Source organism: Monodelphis domestica, chromosome 7 (assembly GCF_027887165.1).
Source record: "Monodelphis domestica isolate mMonDom1 chromosome 7, mMonDom1.pri, whole genome shotgun sequence".
Classification (NCBI taxonomy): domain Eukaryota; kingdom Metazoa; phylum Chordata; class Mammalia; order Didelphimorphia; family Didelphidae; genus Monodelphis; species Monodelphis domestica.
This window is the reverse complement of record NC_077233.1, coordinates 170,739,617-170,759,408: the sequence shown is the minus strand read 5'-3', so window position 1 is coordinate 170,759,408 and position 19,792 is coordinate 170,739,617. Positions and strand designations below refer to the sequence as shown.

The following is a 19,792-nucleotide window of genomic DNA, read 5'->3' as shown; positions in this document are numbered from 1 at the left end:
TTTCCCCAGGGCCCGTTTTACAGACAGGAGTCTGTTTGCTTGAAGGTTCGATCTTGAAGTTCTGTTTGGGCCCTAGAGTCCTGTTTGCCCTGGTGTACTGTTTGGCCATGGAGTTCTGCTCTGTTCTGTAAATCCGGATTCAGTAGAGGCTGTTGGGTTGCTGGACGCAGCTTTAGTCCCACAGTCAGGTCACTAAAGAGATATCTTTCAGTGACTTCTGGGAACCTTCGGGTTCAAAGGTGTATGGATGTGTGAGAGAGTGTGTCCTATAGGTTTCTGTTGAGTCTTTGTTGTTTTTGTGTGGCTAAATTAAACAAAAAAAGAGGCAAAAAGAGTTTAAGATGCAGAGGGGAATTTCTTTTGTAGTGGCTGTTCCCCACTCTTTCCAACTGCATCCCAACGGGGCAGACTATGGGGGAAGGGCTGTGCCGGCTCCCACAGCAAGCTTCTAAGTGGGAGAGAGAATCTGAATAGGAGGGGATTTACAAGTTCCTTCCTTGAGAAACTCAGTCAGCCTCAGGAACAGCTCATCTCCAACTCCAATTGGGAGCAGATAGTTTTGTCCAGATACTACAAGAGCATTTTGTTAGGAATCACAGTCAAAAAGAGAGACAGTTTTTGATAGATCAGCACGTAGAGTTCAGAGAGAACTAGGGAACAAGTAAGTCAGCTCAGCCAATCAGATGGCTTAGCTCATCACAGCTTCCCCAAGTATGCTGAAACTGTTTTAATGAATTTCTCCCTTCAAATATTTTTTCTTAAGAATGGATTCTAAAAACACCTATTTTTTCCTTTCAAAGCATGCTTGTCACAGCATTGTATGCTACTGTTTATCTTTGTCTTTGTCACAGTCTCGTCTCTATGTAAAAAGGGGGGAGTTGAAAGCTTAAACTTCCCACAGTGAGAAAAAAAAAAAGAAAATCCTCATAGAGGATGAAAACCTGTTCAATGATATTTTCCTCTTTCTTCCTTTAGATGGGCCCCCAAGGGAGTGAAAGAGAGAAATTCAGAGCAGAAAAGGGAGATTTTCACTCCACAGTTAGCAATTTTTCACTTAAAATTAATTCTAAGGGTCGATGTATGCAACTTGGGAGGATTGCTAATGATTTTGATATGGTAAAAAATGTAATTTCATGTATTACTGTTTGTCAAGTTAAATGTGAAATGTTAGCCAGATCTTATTGAGTCCAAAAACTCATGGTTAGAGGTTTGTTCTGTTAAACCTTGTAATGAATAATGGTTTCAGTGAATTTGTGAATTATCTAAATGTGATTGGTAGTCAGCCTGACACAGAGAGGAATGCTTATTCTATAAGGACAGAAATTGTACTGGCTACTTTATAGATGTAAAAGTTATCCAGAAAAAGTTGTTATGTTTTTGAGGAGAACTTATTCTAGAATTTAAAATTGGGATTTTTTCAAATCAGATTTATTTTGATATGTGCTGTCAGAACTAGAAATCATGTGACACACAAGATGTTTTTAAAGTGGTTAATCTGTGCTTGGGATTTAATAATATAAGTGCTTTTAAGAATTTTGGTATTTTGCAAAAGAGAATTTCTAAACAGTGTTGTCTTTGACTAAGGTTATATGAATTGTTTTTTAAAAAATGTGCACAATGCATAGGAAGGAATTTGTGATCTAGAGATGAACATGTATTCAGATACAAATTCCTGGAAAGTAATGGAGTGAATACAAATTATGTGTGCATTTGTACTATAGAGAGAATTAAGTTTTCCACCTAAATAGGTTAAGGGTATATAATATGCAAACTGTATGTCCTTAACAAGACAAATTTGACCAGCCCTGAAATCAAGAAGGGCTTGTCATGAGGATTAAATAACAAATTATAAATTGGAATAATGTCGATGGAATTTAATTAGGAATGTAGCAATGTTTTGAGCTAAAAGAAAACTAAACTGGAGGTTCTATTCTACTTTAGACAGGTTTGAGAGGAGTACAGGTAAATTCTTTGCACTTCAGTTTGGTTACACTGAAACATTGCTAAAGGACTTAATCAGAGTTATTTGGAAGTGTGGAGTTCAAACTGAAATCTACTGAGAGTAAATTATTATGAAAGGGGTTTGATGCATTCAAACTTTTAAGCTCATTGGTTAAAGAAGGATGGGACAAGGTTGATAAGTAATAAAATCTAAATCAAGCCAAGCAGCCTTAGCATAAATTGCTCAGAAGTTATTAACCCCTTCCTTGCACACAGGAAGGAGAAAGAAGTGTTTATAATTGTTCCACACTGATACTTAGGGACTGAAATAGGGACATCACAGATTTGACAATCACTGTGTGATAGAACATAAAGATGAGTATATTTTAATTGTATATTTTGGAGGTTTTAAGGTGCTCAAGCAAGCAAATGTTGCCAGCCCTGTCTAACCAATCTTAATGCAAACATTCCATGTCCAGAATGATAAAATGAGTTGAGTGATATGTCATTGATAGAGTGACATGTCATTGATAAGTTACCTCACATGAATTTTGGGGATATGTTGGTTGATATTTTGATTACATTTTGATCTGTAAAAGGATATATGTTGCAAACAGTAGCCAAGGAGTGGGTAGGATGTTAAAGATGGCATATATGTGAAAATGCTTGCTCAGAATGTTATGTGAGTTGCTGCTAAAATATGTGTTTTAAGTATTGTTTGGATGTGAACAAAAGCTCATTGTGAACCTGACTGTGCCTGAGATTTTGTTCAATACTCAGTGGTTACCTCAGTTTACCAATTTGTACTATGAACTGAAATTTATAACTGATGTAATTCTTTAAATCAGAATTCTTTTGGATTATCGATTAGCAATTGAAGTGATACCAACTGTATGTTTGTTTGACTTAAGTTAGAGAAGGTGGGATGGTGTGTTGAATTTGAATTTGGAAGAAAGGGACTTTGATCTAAAGTTCATAAAGCTTTAGTATGTGGGTTTGTAAAGGAAGAATGGAAGTTGTGTTCTGCTTTTTAAGCAGCGAGGTTTTGAAGGAAGAGAGAGAGACAGACAGAGACAGAGACAGAGAGGGAGAGAAAAGGTGAAAGAAAACAGATAGATGTTCTACTCTTATAATTGGATCCCTGACCTAGGGATAATCTCTAAAATTAATGTATGTATTATGGGAAAATCACACATGATTCTTTAATTTCTCTGGACAGTTACCCTGAAGTGATTCCTGTAGGGCCTTGTCTTAGTCTTTCAAGGGTCTAGGTCCAAGAGATGATACAGCTCTGATTTATATTACTATGGAGCTACTCAATTCAGCACTCATGTTCTTTATTTCAGGTTTTGTGACTAAAGTGTGATATGTAAATTATTGCCAAAATATATAAGAATAATTGAGTGATCAGCCTTGTAGGGATATAAAAGGCTTGTTTGAGGGTATGGAGATTTGTTTCTGTACTGCTGATAAGCAGAATTTCTCTCAGCTGAAATGGGGGAGACTTGTCTTTTAAAGCAAAAGAAGGCTTCTGGGATTTAATAGTGACAAAGTACACCGAGGACAGAGAATGTCCTGGGATGGTTACAGAGGCATATTCTGGGCTCACTTGGGAATAGACCTTTTATGACCATCTAGGCTGTTAATTCTCGAGTGTTACAATGATGGCATGAGCCAGTGATAGCTTTGACCTGCATGTGAAGCCACTCACTGTGTCCTTTGGGACATAAGGAAATATTTTCCTTGGTGACAAATTCCTATAATCAGCACATAATGCAAATTGTAAAGTTAAAGTTTCCATTTCCTCAAACAATCTTAATAATTGAAAATTCTCAAATTGTTAGGGAACATACTTTGAGAAGTAGGTGAAGTTTATTCATAGATGGCTTGTATTTGTAGCCTTAATTTACCACAGTTGAAGTTTGGATCTTGAGCTTGGAAATATAGCTCAAAGCTTTCTTGAATTTCCCCCAGCATCTGGGGTAAAGGAATACATCTGTAAAATATTGTTATTCAAGTGTTTATAGAGGTTTATAGTTAATGTGTACTTTGCAAAAGGATATTCTTTAACAGAGACATCACATACCAACTCTGCAAACAACCCAGGAATCCAATTTCTTAAAGGAATCTATTCTTGTCAGAAGATGATTTCTAAAGATGAAGTCTGTTGGCTAAGATACCCAAATGCAAATGTATAATGCCAATTACTGTTGTACTAATTTTCTGTTTCTATCTGGTGTTCTAGTGTTTGCTTCAGTCCTGGTTTCTATACTTCTATCTTAGGGGCTGACTCTCCCCCTTGTGACCTGTCTGCCAATCAGGGGAAACAGTGGCTGGACATCCTTCAGATCTCCAAGCAGATTTCCACTGACCTGGGACCCAGGCATTCACTGAGGACATGGCCCTAAAGAATCTGTGTCTGCAGCCTTTCCCTCCCTGTTCAAGTTTTGGCTACTCCCCTGTGGGATATGTATTTGTATGCATTTGTAACCTCGGCAACTATTCTAACTTGAAGGCCCTGGACATTGTCAATACCTCTCTCCTGACCATAGGCAGGGACAGCTCTACACCCATTCTCAGCTCTGAAGAAGCTACAGAAGACTGAGACCATTTCTCCTTTTCCCTTAGATATTTGGAGAAGGGAGGGAATAGGATGGTATGGGGCACTGTACCAGGAACAAGGATTCCTCACTGCTGGTGGCAAAGATATCAAGAATGAACCTAAGATTCTGGCCCTTCTGGAGGCTGTGTGGCTCCCCTATGGATGGCTGGTCCTGCCAGATGGCAGGACTCACTTATCAGAAGCAGTGGGGAGACAGCCAGCAAAAAGAATACATGACACCACACACATGGGAGGCACAAAACTGAGTGATATGCTGGACAGAGACTTTTTCTTTCATAATATGCACTGAATCTGCAAAGACATCACTTCAAGATGTGAAACATGTGCGCAGGTTAATCAAAGAGGGGGACTGAAGGAACCAGAGGGCACCAGGTTAAGAGGGTTGGAGCCAGGAGAACAGTGGGAGGTAAATTTTACAGAAATTCAGCCAGGGAAATATGGGTACTGGTATCTTTTAGTCCTGGTAGACACACTTTCAGGATGGATAGAAGCATATCCAATGAAACATGAAACTGCCTCAGTGGTAGTTAAGAAATTAATATCAGAGATAGTTCCTAGGTTCGGGCTCCCACTGGGAATAGGGTCAGATAATGGGCCTGCTTTTGTAGCTAGCGTGACCCATACTACAATGGGAGAGAAGCAGGGGCTGGGATGTCCCTTGATTTCAGATATCCTCTTTCCCTAACTATTAAAGATTCAGAGGATAAGGGATGGCTACTAGGCCAGACATGGGGATGAGAGGCTAGGACCCAGGGATAGAATTTACAGTACAGCGAATAGCTGACACAACGCAACTCTCACTGATTAACCAGAACTGAGAGGTCATTGTGGGATTTGGGCTGGAACCCACCCCCACTGTCTCCGCACCTGGGCGACTGTTTGAGACTGCCATAAAACATCCTCACGGAGAGCAATCCCTCCTCACTATGCTCACAACTGTCTTTTTAGACCTTAGTCTGTCAATTTCCTGGAAAAATCACTGTCCTCTCTGGCAGAAATGGTTCTCCAGAATAGGTGGGGACTCGACCTTTTCTTTAAGTGTGTGTGTGTGTGTGTGTGTGGGCTCTGCGTGGCATTGGGAGAATCCTGTTGTTTTTATGCTAATCATTCTGGGATTATACAGGAATCTCTAGCCCTGCTCAGGATACAAGAGAGGGCTCGGACTAATGCTCAATCCAGCAACTGGTATTCTAGTCTTTTCTCTTGGTCTCCTTGGCCGACTACCTTGATCACGGCTGTGGCAGGACCACTCATATTAGTAATAGTGGGCCTCTTGATCAACTGTCTTATGACTTATATCCACCAGGGTCTTCAGGCTATTAAGCTTTTGGCCTTAAGATCACATTATTCTCCTCTGTCTGATGAGTCAAGGGTTTGACTCCCTCAACAGAAAAAGGAGGGAATGAAGTAGCCCCAAAAAGGCTAAAGTTGGAAAAATTAAAAGGAGATAAAGCAGATAGGCCCCTGTCAGCATTTTTAGGGAACAGACCTGGCTTCTCCCCCAGGAGGTCAAGCTGTTTATGCAGATAACAAACTAGTCTCTACTCAGCTTGGGGAGGGGGCAGGAGACAAAGAGGAATTTCAGGAATATCAAAGGGTCAGGGAACTAACATTTGGCTAAGTGAAGATAAACACTCCTTAGATAACAACTCCAGTAAAAGGATGTTCTCCTCATCTTCGACCCCACATTCCTGTATTAAGGTTTATTTGTTGTCAGATAAGAACCTGCATAACGTATATAAGCTATCCTGTAATGTCAGTCTGATGCAGTTTTCTATTAGAAAATTCTGTCCCAGCAGGTAGATTCTTTATTTCTCTCTTTTATTAATAAATTGTGGTTCCAATAATTGAAATTCTAGGTGTTCGAACTCATTTGTGAAGTGTACCACTTCAATAAAGACATGTAAATATCTCCAAACTTAATCCGCAAAGGCAACTTTGATCCCAGGTCATTTACTTTACCTACTAATGATCTGACTGTCTATCCCAAACTCTGATACCTTCTAGACCAGTGTGGACTGAGAAATGGACTCTGCCCTTTGGAATATACAGAAGGCACAACATGCTTGTTCTGGTTTGATATGTCAGCAGCTGTTTCAGTCTCAGAGCAGAAAACATAATGCAAAATCATATTAGCCTATTCTTATATTAAACTTTAAAATTTATAAAATACTTCCCTCACAACAGCCTTCTTAGCGCACAATGCAAATATCAATATCCCTATTTTATAGATGAAGAAACTGTGGCTAAGAAAGATTAAATAGTGTACCAACTGTTAAACACCACACACACATATGTATACATAAATACATAGCTACTAAGATCCAGAGGCAGAATTAAACTCATATCTCCTAATTATAAATTCATTGCTTTTTACATTGCATTTATAGGCATCTGGGTTGCCTATGAATCATGGTGAACAAAATTGCAAGATGTTGCTGGGGAAGTACCTCTTAGGACAAATAATTTTGCATTGATCTGTCACTGAATATGGATGATAGGACCCTCAAGTTACAGGACCCCCAAGTAAATGATCCGTAACACACTGAATATACCTGAATGATCTAGAGCTGAACCTAGGACATATTTGTGTACTATATTCCTGGAAACTCTAGCAGAAGAGATGCCATTTTGTGTATGTTTTCATGTATCTAATGGATATTCCTAAATCCTCCAATCACAGCACAGATTGAATTCAACAGATCAGTACTATGACAGGATGCATTATTCTCCTCAAGACTCTGTTAATCACTATCTGTTACTATGCAAATACTATCTGTAACCATGTGGATAGATATGTTTGAGTAGCAACCCAGATGCCTATAAATATCGTCCTCCCCTCAATAAAGTCCCCATTGTTTGTCATCAGCATCTTTGGTCCATGTTATTGATCACCATCAGCCCTCCTGGATCCACCTACATTCTTACCCCTCAGGACCCTTAAACAGGTGGTCTCTGACATATGGACCCAGACCTGTAAACTCTGAAATAACTGTCTGCATGCTAAGAGCAGACTAGTTCAAACACAATCAAAAGGTGGGGTCCCTGGGCTGAATCTAATAGTCTATGCTTGCCTTTCTCATGTTCTAGGTAGAGATTCATGGATCTTTCTTCACAACCCTTAGTAGCAACCTACTGGTTCATTGGTAGCTTAGTTAATTTCTATAGCAAGGGCCAAGTTCAATAATGATTTGAAAGGGAAGGGAAAGGCAAGGAGTATGTGGGGCATTTTAGGGGTTATGGACAGCCAGAGGGTAGAAAGAGGTCGGTAGGCACCTAATGGAGAAGGGGACCAGAAGGTGAAGCAGTTATATGAGAGGAGTTTCCCAGGACTATAACTGCCCAAAGGTTTGTCTGTCCCTCAGTCATTTCTAACTTTACCTTTGATGAGCAATCCTATGCTTGGCCCCATGAAGGCAGAGTTACTGTGAAGGGATGTGGGCTTAGGAAATCATATTGATGTGCCCTACCTCCCCACATAGAAGAGCTTGGACTCAGAGACAAGGGACTTGAATTGGTTCCCTAACTCTGTAATTAGGCAAATCTGTGTCTTTCTCCTTCTTGTATTCCCCATTAGAATATACGTTCCTGCAAGTAGGGATGGTTCCATTCTCTGTATTTTCATAATATCTGGCACAGAGTAGGTATTTAATAAATGCTTGTTGAGTAATTAATTCCTTATCTATAAAAAGGGAAAAATACAATTACTTGTACTACCTACTCCACAGGGTTAAAGCCTATAGATATGTAAGTTATTACTATTTATCTTTGGTATGCAGGTATCAAAACCCCTGGGAGGTTCAGTTAAGTCAAAACATGGCCAGCAATCTGCTCCACAATTTTGAAGTCTACGTGTCTGTCATTACTTTGGTCAGCAGTGGTTCAGATTGGCTTCATTTTCAGCCTAACCGAAGTGATAGAGTAGAAAGGCCAAGATTGTACCTTTGAACAGTCCTAGCCAATTTATAGTTAGAAATGTAATATTCCTGTGCTTTATGACTTCAGCAATTTTAGATGATGCATAGCAGATAGATCTCTGGACCTAGAATCTGGAAAACTTGAGTGCAAATTTAGCCTCAGACTAGCTGCTTAACTCTGAGCAAGGTACTTAACCTCTATCTGCCTCAGTTTCCTCACCTGTGAAATGGGGATAAAAATAGTATTTACTTCCTGATGTCATGCAAATAAAATGAGATATTTGTAAAGAACTTTATAAACCTTAAAGAGAGATATAAATACTCATTGTTATTGCCAGTTATTTTATTTTTAATTTCCCTGCATTACTCTGTAAAATTCCTTTAAAAAATATGATTTTTTTTTGTCTTGGTTAAACTAAAAGGAAGATAAATTTGTCAACACTTGAATGACCAGAGACCATACATAGGTTTGTAGCAATTAAAGACAGAGGGAACATCACTGGAGACAAATCTGGGTTACTGACCTATTATATAGTCCTTTTGAGTGAAGACCTAGGTGGCACACTTATTAAATTAATGGGTAACAGAGAGTTGGAAATGATAGCTAAGACATTTAATGACATAAGCAAGATCCAAAAGTATCTAAATAGGCAAGGATGGTAGGGTGAAGTTAAGAATGAATTTAAGAGGGTTAAATGTTAAATACTTGATTTTCATATGAAAAAAGTTGATTTTTTAAAAAAGAATTAGAGAAATGTGACTAGAAAACAGTTTCAGTGAAAAGTACCTAGTGACTATAACGCCCTACAAGTTCATTTTACTATCTTTAGTGTGATATGAAAGCCAAAAGGTCTAATCCGATGTTAAGATATATTACTAAAAGAATGAGGAAGATGATTATTCTGTAGGATCCTCCACTGGTGAGACCACTCTGGAATACTGCTATTATGTGTACACCTCCCCCTCAATCTTCTTTTATCTTTAGATAATTTAAGCATCCTTGATCCTCAAATGGCATAGTTTCCTAACACCTTACAAATCTGAATACTGTTTTAGAAAGGACACTGATAAGATGAAATGCATATAAAGGAGAGTGACCAAAATGGCAAGAAAATTAAACTATGCCATGATAAGACAAGTAAAAGGAACTATCCTGGATAAAAGGTTTGAAATGGAAGAGGCTCATGATAGTCTTCAAATATATGAAAGTTTATCATGTGGAAGAGGGATCAAGTTTAAAGGCAAAAAAAAGACCAATGGGTGGATGTTCTAGGGAAGTAGATGTTTCTCTATAAATAAAAATCTTCCTAATGATTAGAGCTATCCCAAAATAGGAGGTCTAGAGGAGCAGTAAATTCCCTGTCACAGATTTCTTAATGGAGACTGGATGTTATAAACGTTACAGATACAAATTAAGAGTGTGGCAAATGAGATTTGTGATTTATAGAGAATAGACTAAATGAATGACTTTTGATGTTGCTGCCAGTTCTAATTTTAATTATTTGATCCTGATAGAAATATTTCTATATAATGAATAAAAAGCAGAGAGATTGATTTTCTTATATGATTCACAAACTGGCTCTGAAGTCAAAAAGAGAGCAATGGCATCATCTTCTCTTTTCTATTCCTTCCTTCCTTCCTTCCTTCCTTCCTTCCTTCCTTCCTTCCTTCCTTCCTTCCTTCCTTCCTTCCTTCCTTCCTTCCTTCCTTCCTTCCTTCCTTCCTTCCTTCCTTCCTTCCTTCCTCTCTTTTCCTTCTTTTTTTCTTCCTTCCTTTCTTTTTTTTCTTTTTTCCTGAGAGCTAGTGTTCTACCAGCATAGCTTCTGAGAGTATAGTGTTACCTCACTAATATGAAGCACTGGAGTAAGGTTTTTGTGGAGAAATGACAATAATAATAATATACCCCCTATTTACATAATGCTTAATTTTCAAAATGCTTTCATTCATTTAATTCCTTCCTTTCTTTATTTGACAGCTTAAGTTTGAAGAGTCTCATTACTGAAAGGTTGACTGCCAGGTGATTATTTTTTTTAGCCACAAAAACACATGATAAGACTGTCAACTGAGGTATGGAGAAGAGTTGCTCTCAGAGGCATAGTATATATGTGGAAAAATCACAGATACTTTAAGTATAGTGCTGATATAATTATTATTGTTAATAAGCACTCACATTTATATGTCACACTAAGTTTATAATGAATCATGTAAGTAGATTACCTCTAAATGTGAGCCTTTGAAGGACAACAGTCATTTGAACATACAAATTATGGTGTTTATGGAAAATTAATTCTCATTGCTTTACAGTGTCACCTGCACATAGCCTCAAATAAATAATATGATTGGAACATAATGAGCTGCTGTAAGAAATTAATATGTTTAGGGACATTCAAATTGTGAAGTACTATTGAGAAGAGCAATCTTGAACCATCTCTTGATGTTCTTATAATAGATAGGATCTTGAACTGGAGGGATCTTCAATTGGAGAGACTGACCTTAAAGACTCAAAGACCCTCTGGACATTGTAACTTGAGATCATACAACCTTAAGTCCCAGCCCTTCTCTTACCTTCCACCTTCTCTTCTGACATTACTGTGTGACAGAGTGAGAGGCAGAGGAAAAAAAGGTGGACCATAGGATTTCCTTTTTTTACTGCTTCTGCCAAAGTCTTGTCATAAAACGAAAACTTGGGGTCAGCCAGATTGTTGTAGGAGAAATCAACCTTCTCTGTGTCCTAGAACACAAGGGCAAGAAGTTATTCCATCAGCAGCTGTCAGAAGCCTTTTAGGGAAATGCTTGCGTTCTTTAGTTGACCTAGACACTCTAATTTCTAAGTCTGTGGAAACATTTTCCCTAAGGACCTTTTTTTCTAATTATTTAAAAAATATTTTATTTTTCACCCAATTACATGTAAAAACAATTTTTAACATTTATTAAAATTTTTTGAGTTCTACATTTTCTCCTTCCATCACTCCTCCCGGGCATGGTAAGCAATCTGACACAGATTTTGCATGTGCAATCATGTAAAACATCTTTCCATATTAGTTATTTTGTGGAAGAGATCTTGAACAAAAAAGAAAAAAAAGGAGAAAGGAAGTGTATTCAGATTCCACCAGTTCTTTCTCTGGAGGTGAATGGCATTTTTCATTATGAGTCTTTGGGATTTTTTTGGATTACTGTATTGCTGAGAATAGATGGGTCATTCACAGTTATGAAATAATATTGCTCTCACAACATACAATGTTCTTGTGGTTCTGCTCACTGCACTTTGTATTAGTTCACATAGTCTTTCCAGGTTTTTCTGAAATCATCCTGCTCCTCATTTCTTATAGCAGAGTAGAAGTCCATTACAATCATATACCATAATTTATTTATCCATTCTCAAACTGATGAGCAGTCTGCAATTTCCAATTCTTTGCTACCACAAATAGGTCCTTTTCCCTGTTTGTTTTTTAAAATCTCTTTTGGATACAGACCTAGTAGTAGTATTGCTGGACCAAAGGGTATGCAGAGTTTTAGACCCCTTTGGGCATAGTTCCAAATTGCTCTCTAGAATGATTGGAATAGATCACAACTCTACCAACAGTGTATTAGTATCCCAATTTTCAAAATTTATAATTTTCCTTTTCTGTCATCTTGGCCAATCTGATAGGAGTGAGGTAGAACCACAAGAGTTGTTTTAATTTTAATTTCTCTAATCAAAAGTGATTTAGAGCATTTTCCCATTTAATTTCATTGCCTGAAAACTGCTTGCTCATATCCTTTGACCACTTGTCAATTGGATAGACATAGTTTTATAAATTTGACTTAGTTCTTTATATATTTGAGAAGTTAAGCCTTTATCAGATACTTGCTGTAAAATTCTGCCCCTCTGCAATTTTCTGATTTTCCTCTAATCTTGGTAGCATTGAAATTATTTGTAGAAATCCTTTTAATTTAATATAATCAAAACTACCCATTTTCTATCCTATAATGCTTTCCATTTCCTATTTGGTCATAAATTCTTCCCTTATTCATAGATATGACAGGTAAATTATTTCATGCTTCCCAAATTGCTTATGATATCGCCCTTTATGTCTAAATCATGTACCCATCTTGACTTGATATTGATATACAGCATGAGGTATATAGTAGTCTCTGCCATACCATTTTCTACTTTTCCCAACAATTTCTGTCACATAGTGAGTTCTTGTCCCAAAATCTTGGATCTTTTGATTTATCAAACACTAACTTAGGAAGATGCACAATAAACTGGGAGAATGCTGTACTCTCCAAACTCTTCCACAAGCAATCAGAAATAATTCCACAGAATCAATGCTAAAAGTGACAAAAATGGACAAGAATTAGGAGTGAATGAAGCAGAGCAGCCAGGGATAACTTGGGAGAGGGGTTTTTGACCTCCCTGGCCTCAGTACTGCCTGGTATTGCAAGTACCCTGGAGCAAATACAAAAAAATCAACAAGCTGTAAGCTATGGGAGCAGAATGGCAGCCTCACCTTATTTTCTTGACTTAGAAGTGTATAATCCAGTGGCACATACTACTGGAGTCAACAGGCATTAAGCCCTGGGAGCAGCTTTGTGGGATGTACCCTTGGCTCCAGAAATTCCCACTCTCCTACCACGAGGGGTTGACCCCTGAACAGAGAAAGACTTCAGGGACCAGGTGTGCTGACCAGACACTGGCTCTGTCACAGGCAGCAGAAAAGGAAGAATAACAAGGGAACACTCACTGGTGACTGTGGTTGCTGAGAGGCTGGGGCCTGCTGGCCATTGTCACCTACACTTGAGTGGAATACCTGGCTACTGTCCCAGATGGGGAGGTGAGCTATCTTCTTGAGGTAGCAGAATCAAGGAAGAAGGTTTCTAGTAGGATCATATGGGGTCAATTACAGACTGGGATTTGAGCTTGGGGGGAAGGTATGACAGGAACTACATCTGGTCCTGGATTATAGAAATTAGAAAAACCAAGTAAGTCCCAGGAAATAACAAACACAAAAAATCCTAAAGTCTGAGGCATTACCTGCTACACCCTGGAAACAGAATCTGACTCAAACAAAGAACTAACAATTAAGACTATTGGTTTGGCTGCCAAACTTGGGGGGGCGGTGAGGTGAGGCCAAAGAGAAGGAACTCAACAATTAGGTTCAAATTAGGAGAATAGCAAATTTAAAATACCTACTTCTAAAAGAGCAAAGAAAAACAACAAATGCTCACAAGCCCCAAAAGAGTTTTTGGAAGAGATTAAAAAAGATTAATAAACAAAACAAGTGAAAGAGGTTGAAGAAAAACTAGGAAAAAAATAAGAGCAATGCAAGAAAATTCAGAAAATTACAAAAGAAAAATCAACCAACTGGAAAAAGAGATCCAAAAACTCATAAAAGAAAATAATTCATTAAGAATTCGAATTAGACAAGGAGAAGCTAATGACTTCCTAAAGGAATAATAAATAACAAATCAAAACCAAAAGAATAAAATAGAAGAGAATATGGAATATCTTATTACAAAAACAACTGACCCCGAGAATAGATTGTGGAAAGACAATATAAGAATTGTCAGACTTCTGGAAAGTTATGATTAAAAAAAGAGTGTAGACACTAGAACCCTATTCTCATCAGATATGGGTTAAAGAGGGAACAACATATACAACTAGAAATGTAAAAAGTCTTCTTAATATACAGAGAAACAGGAGGGCAAGAGGACAGGATAAAGAAGGGAGTAAGAGAAAGGAACACAGAATTAGAGAAAAGAGGGCAAGGGGATAAGGAAAAGGAAGGATCCCTAGAAGGGAGTTCATATCAAGAAATAGGAGGACAAGGTGAGGGATAATGTAGGGTCTCTCAGAATGAGAAAAGGTAGGGATTTTTAGAAGGGAATTGCTATAAAAATAAAAAAGCAGGGTGAGGGATAAGAGAGAAACTTTTGGAAGGGGGGATAGAATAAGAGCTAGGAGGGAAAGGGAAAAGGGAGGGACTCTTAAAAGGGTAGGCTGATTCAGAACTAGGAGAGCAGGGGGAGAGTATATGGGAGGGATTAAGAAGGAGTGCTAATTGGAGAGGTATTGGGCAAAAGAAATTGGACATCTGAGGAGGAATACAGAAAAAGGAGAGGAAGAGAAGGACAGTGAAGGAAAATAGAATTGAGGGAAATCTGCAACTAGTAATTATAACTTTGAACATGAATGGGATGAATTTACCCATAAAATGCAAACAGGAGGATGGATCAAAACCTCAAACTAACAATATGCTATTTATAAGAAACACACTTAAAAATGAGAAACACACTTAGAGTAAAAATAAAGGGTTGGAGCAGAATATACTATGCCTCAGCTGATACCAAAAAAGCAAGGATAGCAATCATGATCTCTTATAAAGTTAAAGATAAAGCTAAAGTAGATATAATGAAAAGATATAAATAGGGAAACTATATTATGTTAAAAGGTAGATAGATAATGAAACATTATCAATATTAAATCTATATGTACTAAATGTTATAGCATCCACATTTTTAAAGGAAAAGTTAAATGAGTTAAAATGGAAATAGATAACAAAACAATAATAGTGGGAGACTTCAATTTCCCCTCCCAGAACTGGATAAATCTAACCAAAAAATAAATATCAAAGATATCAAGGAGACGAATAGAATCTTAGATAAGCTAAATATGATAGCTATCTGGAGAGAACTAAGTGGGAGTAGAAGAAGAATAAAACTTCTCAGTAGTACATGGTACCTTTACAAAAATTGACCATATATTAGGGCACAAAAACATTATAGTTAAATGTAAAAAAAGCAGAAGTGTTAAATGTAGCCTTTTCAGATCACAATGCAATAAAAGTTGTATATGATAAGGGGACCATGGCAACACAAAGCAAAAATTAATTGGAAACTAAACAATTTAATCTTAAAGAATGAATGAGTTGAAGAACAAGTCATAGAAACAAAAATTAATTTAATTAAAGAGAATGATAATAAAGCGAAAATATACCAAAACCTGTGGATTATAACAAAAATAGTTATTAGAGGAAAATTTATATCTCTAAATGCTTATATTAATAAAATAGAAAGGAACAGATCAATGAATTGGAAATGCAATCTTAAAAACTAGAAAAAGAACAAATTAAAACCTTTCAAATAAACACCAAATTAGAAATCCTAAAAATTAAAGGTAAGATCAATAAAACTGAATGTAAGAAAACCATTGAATTAATAAATAAATCTAGGAATTGGTTTTGTGAAAAAAATCAACAAAATAGAGAAACCATTGGTTAACATAATTTTTAAAAAAGAAAGAAGAAAACCAAATCACTAGCATTAAAGATGAAAAAAGTGAATATATCACCAAAAAGATGAAATTAAAATAACTATTGGGAGTTATTTTACTCAATTCTATGCCAACAAATTTAACAATGTAAGTGAAATGAAAGAGTACTTACAAAAATGTAAACTGCTTAGATTATCAGAGGAAGGAATAAAATATCTAAATATATCTACTTTAGAAAAAGAAATTAAACACATTGTGAATGAACTTAAGCCCCTCCCCAGCAGAACCAGATGGATACACAGATGAATCCTACTAAATATCTGAAGATCAATGAATTTCAATATTACATACATCATTTGAAATAATAGGTAAAGAAGGAACTGTACCAAACTCCTTTTATGAAATTACTATGGTACTGATACCTAAACAAGGAAGGGCAAAAACAGAGAAAGAAAACTATTGATCAATTTCATACTAGGAATGCAGGGATATAAGTAAAACTATCAACACAACTGATTAAATTAATAATAAAAGTAATAAAAATCATACAATTTTATCAATAGTTGCAGAAAAAGGCTTAAATAAAAAACCACTCATTCCTGTTTTTAAAAAAAACACTGAAAAGCATAAGTATAAATGGAGTTTATTTCAAAATGACATAAAATATCTACCTATAACAATTACCAAGCATTATTTGTAATAGGGAGAAGTTAGAAGCCTTCCCATTAAGATCAGGAATGAAACAAGGATGCCCATTATCACTAATATTATTTATAGCATTTGAAATGCCTGCAGTATCACTAAGAGAAGAAAAAGAAATTGAAGGAATCAGAATGGGCAAAGAGATAACAAAACTATTTTTTTTTTGTAGACAACATGATGGTATGTTGGAAAATCCTAGAAATTCAACTAAAAAGTGAGTTGAAACTAAATGAAATTAATAATTCTAATAAAGTAGCAGAATATATAATAAACCCACATAAATTATCAACATTTTTCTATACTACTAAAAAAGTCCAGCAAGAAGGGATAGGGATACTCCATTTAAAATAACCACAGATAAAGGAAAATATATGGGAGTATATTTGTCAAAACAAACCCAGGAACTACATGAACATATTTATAAAACATTTTTATACAAATAAAGTCAGATCTAAATAACTGGAGAAATAATAATTATTCATGCATGGGAAGAGCCAATATAATTAAAATGACAATCCTACCTAATCTACATATTTAATGCCATTCCAATAAATTACCAAAACATTAACATATTGAGTTAAAAGACATTTCATTTAGAAGAACAAAAGATAAAAAAAATCAGAATTAATGAAAAACTGTGAAGGAAGTGTGACAGTACTGGATTTTAAATTGTTTTATAAAACAGTAATTATCAAAACCATCTGGTACTGGCTAAGAAGTTCAGTGGAACAGAACAGACATATAAAAAAAAGATTATACTAACATTATATTCAACAAAAGTATAGATCTAGGCTACTGAGACAAGAAAATTGCTGGGACAATTGGAAGTTAGTTTGGCAGAAACTAGGTATTGATCACTATTTTACACATTTGTTAAGATAAGATCAAAATGACATATGATCTAAGTACAAAAGGAGGTATCATAAGCAAATTAGAAGAACAGGATACATTTTACCTATTGGATTTATGGATAGAAGAGGAATTTATGAGTAGACGAGATGAAAAACATTGGAAGATATAAAATTGATAATTTTTAATAAATTGAAAAGTTTTTGTACATATAAAATAAATGTTGCCATGACAGAAGGAAAGCTGAAAATTGGGGGGGGGGAATTTTCAGTCTCTCAGAAGTCTATCTAAACTAGAGAACTTTGTTAAATTTATGAGAATGAGAGTCATCCCTCAGTTGATAAATGGGCAAAAGATATGAACAGACAATTTTGAATGAAGAAATTGAAGTCATATATAGGTAAATGAAAAAATGCTCAAGACCATTGCACAGGAAAGGCAAACCAAAACAATTCTGAGGTATCATCTCCCATTCATCAGATTGGCTAAAATGACAAAGGGCAAAATGACAAATGTTGGAAGGGATGTGGAAAAGTGGGGATAGTGATACACTGTTGGTAGGGCTGTGAATCAATTCAAATGATGAAAAGATTTATTTTTTAAAAACTTGTAAAGAACTACATGAAATATTGAAGAATAAAACAAATAGAACCAACAGAACATTATATAGTTACAAATTTATTATTTTAAGAATAACTTGTGAATGTTCACCTTCAGAGAATGAACTGAGAAGTGAAAACATTAGACAATCTATATATACATATCTATTTACCAGATGATACTTTCCACAGTGTGGGGAAGAGGGGCTGAGATAACTGGAAAAAAATTCTATTAATAAAACAAAAAACAAAAAACTCACTAAACTACTTTAGTCATTTATTTCTAAGTATTATATACCTAATCTATTCTACTGATCCAACTCTATTTCTTAACCAGTACCAGGTTGTTTTGAACATTACTGCTTTGTTATACAGTTGAACTTTGGTACTGCTAGGCCACCTTCCTTCACATTTTTTTTTCATTGATTCCTGTTATATTCTTGACCTTTTGTTCTTCCAGATGAATTTTGTTATTTTTTTTTTACTGACTCTATAAAATAATTTGTTGATAGTTTTGTATGGCACTGAATAAATAGATTGATTTAGGTAAAATTGTCATTTTTATTATATTGACTCAGCTTATCCACAAGCAATGAATATTTTTCCAGTTGTTTAGATCTGACTTTATCTGTGTGAAAAATGTTTGGTAATTGTGTTCACATAGTTCCAGGTTTGTCTTGATGGGTAGATTCCCGAGTATTTTATATTATCTACAGTTAATTTAAGTGGATTTTTTTTCTCTCTCACTACTAGGCTTTGCTGGTTATATATATATATATATATATATATATATATATATATATATATATATATATATATATATATATACTGATGATTTATGTGGATTTATTTTATACCCTGCGACTTTGCTAAAGTTGTTAATTATTTCAACTAATTTTTTAGTTAATTCTCTAAGTATACCATTATATCAACTACAAAGAGTAAGTTTAGTTTCCTCATTGACTGAACTAATTCCTTCAATTTCTTTTTCTCTTATTGCTATAGCTAGAATTTCTAGCACAATGTTGAATATTAGTAGTAAATAATGGACATCCTTGTTTCCCATCAATGCCAGAAACTCACTATGACCTAAGCAGAATTATCTTTTCTCCACAAACCAGTTCTTTGTCCTCTTCCACATTTCTTACAATGACAACCCCAGGCTTAAACATGTAATAATTGACTTCTGTCTTTCCCCCAATTCTCAGGACTTATCAAGCATCAAATCCTGTTGATTTGTTTTTCACAAGGTCTTAGTTACCTGTGTCTTCTTTGTTTTTCCACTACAAGTTACTGAGGTGTATGAGTTGTTAAGGGAAGACTAATACCTTTGTGTGAGGGCTTGCTGAGCCCTTTTCAGGGCTGCTTTCCATTTTTGGAATCCACTTGCTACCCAGCTCTTACCTATGGCTCCCAGAAGCTGAAGCATGCACAATGACCGCACCCCAGTAAACCATCTCAGCAGGTGGGACAACCTCAGCAGGATCAGGGTAACCAATAGGCCTCAAACCCATCAGTGAATTAAGGGGATGCCTGCCCCAAGCATGTGAAGATTTTCCTCAGTGGAAGCAGGAGGTGAATGAGAAGAGTTTGTTCCAATGGCCATGAAAGCAGTGGACGTGAGTGCTGTGGACTATTTGAGCTTGATTAGATATCAAAGTTGCCAAGGTCATTCCCAGTCCTTTTGACTTTTGTCTTGTCATTAGATTTCAATAACTCTGGAAGAGAGTTATGCTGATGACTTTACCTAACTGCCTCACTTAAATCCAATTTATGTTTGAGTCAAGAGTAAAAAGACTCACCAGTGATGTAATTTTGCTCTCTTTCCAATATGAAGGACAACTAACCAACCAGCCACTAACTGACTTCAACCAGGGTCTTATGTTCTTACATTTGTACTATTTTA

The 19,792-nt window shown here is 36.1% G+C and overlaps 1 protein-coding gene across 7 annotated transcripts in view; it reads right to left on the bottom strand.

Annotated features, from left to right (window-relative positions):
• The window catches only part of LOC100028308 (phospholipid-transporting ATPase FetA-like), a 266,846-nt gene that overhangs the window by 37,452 nt on the left and 209,602 nt on the right, over positions 1-19,792 (bottom strand). For all 7 annotated transcript variants that reach the window (XM_056806042.1, XM_007498811.3, XM_016424035.2 and 4 more), the window contains one exon: positions 11,047-11,212. In XM_056806042.1, coding sequence (XP_056662020.1) covers positions 11,047-11,212 — 166 coding nt within the window. The remainder of the gene's footprint in view (positions 1-11,046; positions 11,213-19,792) is intronic.